Source organism: Alexandromys fortis, unplaced genomic scaffold (assembly GCF_014885135.2).
Source record: "Alexandromys fortis isolate MF-2015 unplaced genomic scaffold, M_Fortis_MF-2015_v1.1 scaffold_23, whole genome shotgun sequence".
NCBI classification, from domain to species: Eukaryota; Metazoa; Chordata; class Mammalia; order Rodentia; family Cricetidae; genus Alexandromys; species Alexandromys fortis.
In genome coordinates this window covers 7,284,775-7,291,541 of record NW_026067907.1, presented here as the reverse complement: position 1 = coordinate 7,291,541, position 6,767 = coordinate 7,284,775, and the positions used below count along the sequence as shown (strand labels likewise).

The window sequence follows — 6,767 nt, the reverse complement described above, 5'->3', positions numbered from 1 at the left end:
GGGAACAGCTTGCTATTGCAGAGTTTGCAAGATCGCTTCTTGTTATTCCTAATACACTGGCAGTGAATGCTGCCCAAGACTCCACCGACCTGGTTGCCAAGCTAAGAGCTTTTCACAATGAGGCTCAAGTTAACCCAGAACGTAAAAATCTAAAGTGGTGAGTTTACAATTTCCTGTGTTCTGTTGTCGAGTGTCGTGGGTCTGTTTTAAGTTAAGCACTTGAAGGGACTTGTCACATACTGAAACTTTACAGGCATCATTGTTGATTGGTGCCTGTATGTGTAATGGTGGCTGCTGATTTTTAGCACTGTTGCTTTTAGGTATCGTCTCTGGACCCCACTCCCTGGGTAGTCTGGAGGAAGTCCAAGAGGGTGACCTTAGGTTATTCTCACCTTTTCAGGCAGCCCCTCAGCTTACAGTGAGTGCAGTCTCAGAAGAGTGTCTTTAGATGATTTGGTCCTTCTGAGGACATAAAACATACTCAACATCAAGCCAGACAGCTGTGCTGTCACTAGGCAAAAGAATCTTTTGACTACCAAACTGTACGCACTACTTGAACATAATCTTACCAGTGTGCAACATGTGACTGTGCTAAATGTTTGGCAGATGAGGTTTCTCTGCTACACTACGAGCTTTTCTACTCCCAGAGATAGAATTGTTAGAATCCCAATCTTGTGGACCAGAATAGCTGGAACACACCACTTCAGCTTGGAAGAGGTCATTGAATCACATTTTCACCATGACAGGATTGGCCTTGATTTGATCAATGGGAAACCTCGAGACAACAAGCAAGCGGGGGTTTTTGAACCAACCATAGTTAAAGTGAAGAGCCTGAAGTTTGCAACAGAAGCTGCGATCACCATTCTTCGAATCGATGATCTGATAAAATTGCACCCAGAAAGCAAAGAGGATAAACATGGAAGTTACGAAAATGCCGTTCACTCTGGAGCCCTTGATGACTGATTGGTTGGATTTCCCTTTTATTTATAGCAGTGTCAGACGCCATGTCTTAGCCTTGGGTGTCTCATTAAAGTACAGCAAGCTGACCACCTGGCTTCCTGTCCTCACTTTGGTCCTCTGATTTCACATACTATAGTGTTTCACTGATTTAGCAAGAAGTGTTCAGGGGTGGTGGCTGTCAGGCAGGTCACCCTCTCTGAACACACATTGCTATCCCCATCCCACCCCCAATGCACAGGGCTGCCACACCACGAGTCCCGCCCATTCTCTCAAGGCTGTGTAACAAGGTCACTAGAATCCTACAGCCGGATGCTCCCAGAGGATGGCCCAAGGCAATGGCTCCTCCATCGATGTTGACCTACAGGAGGGGGAGAAGATCAAGTCAGTCTTTGGACACAAGCTAACACCCCCGTTTATCTTTGTCGTCTCAGGGTTATGCTAGCAAACCACCCTTTGAACTCCCACTGTCAAGCTTAGTAAATACTGCTGACGCCCTCACTGTGAAAACAAGTCAACAACACTGGGCAGAAGCAGCCTTAAACTTGGACTGCAAGTTCATTAGCAAACAGCAAAGCTTGTGTTGGTTACCTTCTCGGGGTTTAGTCCGAGTTCTTTAGCTATTGCAACAGAAAGAGCTGCATAGGCTTCATTGATTTCAAACACATCAACATCTTCCAGGGTCCAGCCTGCTTTTGCAACCTACAGGAAGAAAATGAACTGAAGTTAAATCATTTGTTATTAACAAATTCATGATGCATGGGACTCTGGGAACTATGCAGTTAGGTGTGCCATGGTGGCCTCTGACTGTCCTAAGGGTTTAAAAGGTGAACACCGGGCTAAATAATGTTCCCAAAAGAGCACTATGATGAACTTTAATGACAACACCACATTGTGGAAGTTACTCTAGGTAGGGTGGCCTACTTGTAGTGTAGGCACTTAAGAGGCTGAGACAGGACAATTAAATTTGAGACCAGGTTGGGTTGTATAGACCCACCCTCAAAACCAAAAGTCCAGGCTGGAAAGATGGCTCAGTGGTTACAGATCCTGAGTTTAGTTCCCAGTAACCACATGGTAGCTTATAACCATCTATAATGAGATCTGATGCATTTGGGCATATGTGCACACAAAACATGTTAAACAGTACATAAATACACAAAAATACATAAATAAAATTTAGCTGGGTGGTGGTGATGCATGCCTTTAACCCCAGCACTTGGGAGCCAGAGACAGGTAGATCTGTTAGTTCGAGGCCATCGTCTTCTACAGAGTAAATTCCAGGGGGCTTAAAAAGCTACAGAGAAACAGCCTTAAAAAATAAAACCCCAGCCGGGCGGTGGTGGCGCACGCCTTTAATCCCAGCACTCGGGAGGCAGAGGCAGGCGGATCTCTGGGAGTTCGAGACCAGCCTGGTCTACAAGAGCTAGTGCCAGGACAGGCTCCAAAGCTACAGAGAAACCCTGTCTCGAAAAACCAAAAAAAAAAAAAACCCAGAGCATAATCCAGTACTTGAGACTAGTGTTTTTTTGTTTGTTTGTTTTTTAACTAAAGAGTTTGAACTGGCAAAGTGCCTGCAGGTGAAGTTCTTTGAATAGCATCTGAGTTTTAAGTTTTAACCCCCAGAACCCACGTTTTAAGAAAGGCTGCCAGGCGGTGGTGATGCACGCCTTTAATAGGAGGCAGATCTCTGAATTTGAAGCCAGCCTGGTCTACAGAGCTAGTGGAGACATGCACTTGTACTCCCATTGCTGAAGAGGCTAGGGTGGGCAGGTTTTAGGATTAACGTGCTGCAAATGAAACCTGGTAGCATAAACCAAGTGAAAGCACCGCAGAACATTCGAGAGTGGAAAGGGGAGCTGACAACAGAGCTGCACACTTGGCACCAGGTACATTGGTACACAGAAAAGTAAAGATTTTAGTTAAGGTCACTACTGATGCATACCTGTAACCCTAGCATTTAGAAAGCTACTAGCTGGAGGAGCAGAAGTTCAAGACCAACCTCTTGCTACGCAGTCTAAAACCAGGTTTCTTCAAACCCTGTCGTATATGTGCCAAGTACATTACCAAAGAGACTCACAGCTTGCTTTATGGCTGGAATTGGTCCTACTCCCATAACGCAAGGCTCCACGCCAGCTTGTGACCAGGAAACTATTCTTGCTAAAGGTTTCAGCCTTCGACTCTCGGCTTCTGTCTTCTTCATAAGAACCACAGCCGCGGCACCATCATTCATCCCTGTGAACAAGTGACTTGGTTTCTACAGTGCTCTTCGTCAGGTATGTACCCAGGCCACCACCTTTTCCACCTGAAAGCATCAAGCTACTGACAGGTTGGCAAAGCCCTTGCCTGTGATTCATCAGACCGCACAGTGTACTTTGAAATGGTCAGGTTTGGAATATGATGTTGACCATACATGATTAGATGCCCCCAATAGCTATAGAGAAGAGGGGGTCAAAGATGAAACGAAACAGAAGAGACACCCAAAGCATTCCAGGTGCTGGGGCTTTCTGAAACTGGAAAAGTATGTAGTGGATGAACATAACATAGGAGGGTTTTGTTTTCAGATGGGGTCTCACCACATAACCCAAGCTAGCCTAGAATGTATGTAGACCAGGGTGACCTTGAAACCACAGAGCTCTGCCTGCCTTTGCCACCTAAGAGCTAGAAGTGAAGGCCTGAGAAACAGGAGTTCTTTCTTTTCTTTGGGTGGGAGAGGGTAGTGGTCAGGGGAGATGGTGTCCAGACAGGGTTTCTCTGTGTTAACAGTCCTGGCTGTCCTGGAACTCGCTTTGTAGACCAGGCTGGGCTTGAACTTGCAAAGATCTGCCTGCCTCTGCTTCCCGGGAACTGGGATTAAAGGTGTGCGCCACCATGCCCAACTACTCTGGAGCTCTTAATTTTACTCTTTTCACTTGTATGTCTAGACTAGATGTCATAAAAGCAAGTCACTGCAGAATAGATTAATAACCAACAATATAGAAGGGATAAACTTTCTCTAAACTCAGCTTTAGGTATTTTGTGTAGAAAGATTTACTTGGTAGACCTGCCAAAGTTGGTTCTTCCCACAATGTCCTTCAGAAATCGAACCTGTTGCATTGGCAGATGTGACTGTTCCCGTCCCATCAGTAAGAAAGTAAGGTTTCAGCTTGCCCATGGCTTCCATGTTACTCCCATGGCGAGGAAACTCATCAATTTTCACTTCGGTAAAACCTGCAAAAAGTAAAACCAGTTACCTGGGATGAGTACAATTACTGCATGCTACCCCCCATGAGAACTCTTCATGAGACAGTCTTGCTGTGTTCCAAATCCACAGCCCTTCCTAAGGACAGAGGTCATTTGTATTGTATGCACATGGGTTTGTGTGGGACAATGGTCTGTATTCTGTCAGTCATATTTTAAATAAGCGCTGATTGGCCAGTAACCAGGCAGGACGTATAGATGGAACAACCAGACAGGAAGTAGAAGTGGGTCGATGAGAACAGGATGCTGGGAAAGAGGAAAGCCAATTCCTCTGCAGTCCTGACCTGGCCACAGAACAAAGCAAGCAAGATGTAACTGCCTCTCCAAAAAAGGTAACAAGCCATGTAACTAACATAGACAAGAATAATGGGCTAAGCCGGGCGATGGTGGCGCACGCCTTTAATCCCAGCACTGAGGCTGCAGTGGCAGGCAGATCTCTGTGAGTTTGAGACCAGCCTGGTCTACAGAGCTAGTTCCATGACAGGCTCCAAAGCCACAGAGAAACCCTGTCTTGAAAAAAAAAAAAAAAAAGAATAATGGGCTAATATAAATTATAAGAGTTAATAAGAAGCCTGAGCTAATGAGCAATCAGTTTATAGTTAATGTAGGCCTCTGTTTGATTTCTTTGGAAAATAACAACTGCGGAAACTGGGCAGGACAGAAAACTCAGACAACAGGCTTGAATCACAGCATTCAGCTGGCTACAGCTGAGTGGCTCAGGACTGGGACAATCCATCTTCCATGAGCTGAGTATGAATGTCGGTTATGGATAAGGGAACTGTCCTAACTTGATATGTCCTCTGCAGATGGGGATGTGAGAAGCACATGGGAGCAACTGGAAAGGCTTTACTTAGACTGTGTAGAAGAGTTGTGTCCCCTAACGACCACAGACCGATGCTCCACTTCTCATGGAGCCCACTGCATACACACTGCAGCCGTGAACAGTTTGAAGATGACAGTTTCCCATGTGTCCATATCCCGTGTAGACAGCACTTTCCAGCCAGGTGTGGTGGTGCACCTGTTATCCCAGCACTCAGCAGGCAGAAGCAGGGGAGGCCAGCTTGGTCCACAGAATGAACTCAAGTCCACCCAGGGCTACACAGCTGCACCATGTCTCAAAACACATCACCATCAACTCTCTCACATGCCGATGTGTGAAGCCTACACCTCTACAACTTGTAAAGCCCAAAGTTCACAAACAGCCCTCCATACCGCCCTCGGGTGTCAGTCACGCCTACAAACAGGCTCATGTGTACTGTGGTCTCCATACTCACCTTTCCTGGAAGACACCAGCACTGGCACGATCTCCTTGTCAAAGTGGCCAGCTTTCTGTGCATGCTCCGCCCTGTTCTGGGACAGAACTGCAACCTTGTCCTGAGCTTCTCTGCTCACTTGCCATTTTTTGGCTACATTTTCAGCTGAGGAGAAAAAAGGCAAAACGGGATTTTCAAGAGCTGGGTGTTGACAGCTCAAGTTACTCACATTTACACCAAAAGACACCAGCAGTACACACCAGCAGTGTACGCCGGCAGCGCACAACCAGCCGGCCTCCTTGTAGGGCGAGAGGCAGTGCACACACACAGTGCACACCAACAGTACACACCAACAGTGCATACCAGCAGGCCTCCTGATAGGGTGAGAGGCAGTGCACACCAGCAGTGCACACCAACAGTGCACACCAGCAGTGCACACCAGCAGGCCTCCTGAGAGGTAAGAGGCAGTGCTCTGCAGGCTGGCTCTGATACCCTGATAGTAGACCTGAAAGCTGGTGTCTTTTGAGAGGCATTTCTTCTCTCTTTCTATACATGGAAGTGGAAACTTCCAGAAATCAGTATCCAGATTCATCATTGATATTTTTGTCCCATTTACCTGAACATTTTCTTCCCTAATCATCTGAGGGAAAGATGAACATACAAATTCCCTTTTACCTCTGAATTATATTTTCACTATATACTTTCTGCAAACAAATTATTTACCTACATCATGGGTTGTTTAAAAGTAGAATCAGTTCAGCTTCAAAATACTGAAGAAAAAAAAAAGTTGGGTGGTGGTGGTGCACGCCTTTAATTGCAGCTCTCGGGAGGTAGAGGCAGGTGGATCTCTGTGAGTTCGAGGCCAGCCTGGTCTACAGGACAGGTCCAAAGCTACAGAGAAATCCTGTCTTGAAAAACAAAACAAAACAAAAAAGCAGAATCAGGACTGGTGATATGTCTCTACAGATAAAGATGCTTGCTGACAAAGCTGAAGACCTGGATTCCACAGAGTGGGGGAGTACCTGACTACAACAGGCTGACCTGTGCCCTTCAGGCTGACCTGTGACCTCCAAACATGCACGTTGGTACTTGCATACCTGTGTGCCCAAGTACACACAAGAATAGATTTTAAAACCTTTTTTTAAACAATCAGGAAATTTAACATCAATACTATTTCTTAACTCATCTTCAAAGTTTATCTATTGTACTATTAACTCTTAAGGACTTCCCACACCACCTCTAAAGAATTCAAGATTCAAAGCCTGAGGTAGAATCCTGCTCCCCAGAGAGGCTGAATAGCCATCAGCTCGCCTAGCTCAC

The 6,767-nt window shown here is 46.0% G+C and overlaps 2 protein-coding genes across 5 annotated transcripts in view; one reads left to right on the top strand and one right to left on the bottom strand.

Annotated features, from left to right (window-relative positions):
• Positions 1 to 1,046, top strand: part of Tcp1 (t-complex 1) — an 8,679-nt gene extending 7,633 nt beyond the window's left edge. The window contains exons 11-12 of the mRNA XM_050135941.1: positions 9 to 157; positions 747 to 1,046. Of these exons, the coding sequence (XP_049991898.1) occupies positions 9 to 157; positions 747 to 963 (366 nt within the window). The 3' untranslated portion in view covers positions 964 to 1,046. The remainder of the gene's footprint in view (positions 1 to 8; positions 158 to 746) is intronic.
• Acat2 (acetyl-CoA acetyltransferase 2) overlaps positions 957 to 6,767 on the bottom strand; it is a 58,463-nt gene continuing 52,652 nt past the window's right edge. Inside the window, exons 5-9 of one of the 4 annotated variants that reach the window (XM_050135662.1) lie at positions 5,469 to 5,612; positions 4,042 to 4,164; positions 3,035 to 3,189; positions 1,549 to 1,659; positions 957 to 1,318 (exon numbers count right to left, since the gene is read on the bottom strand). In XM_050135662.1, coding sequence (XP_049991619.1) covers positions 1,148 to 1,318; positions 1,549 to 1,659; positions 3,035 to 3,189; positions 4,042 to 4,164; positions 5,469 to 5,612 — 704 coding nt within the window. In that variant the 3' untranslated portion in view covers positions 957 to 1,147. The remainder of the gene's footprint in view (positions 1,319 to 1,548; positions 1,660 to 3,034; positions 3,190 to 4,041; positions 4,165 to 5,468; positions 5,613 to 6,767) is intronic. The other 3 variants (XM_050135663.1, XM_050135665.1, XM_050135666.1) reach the window with 3 other exon arrangements.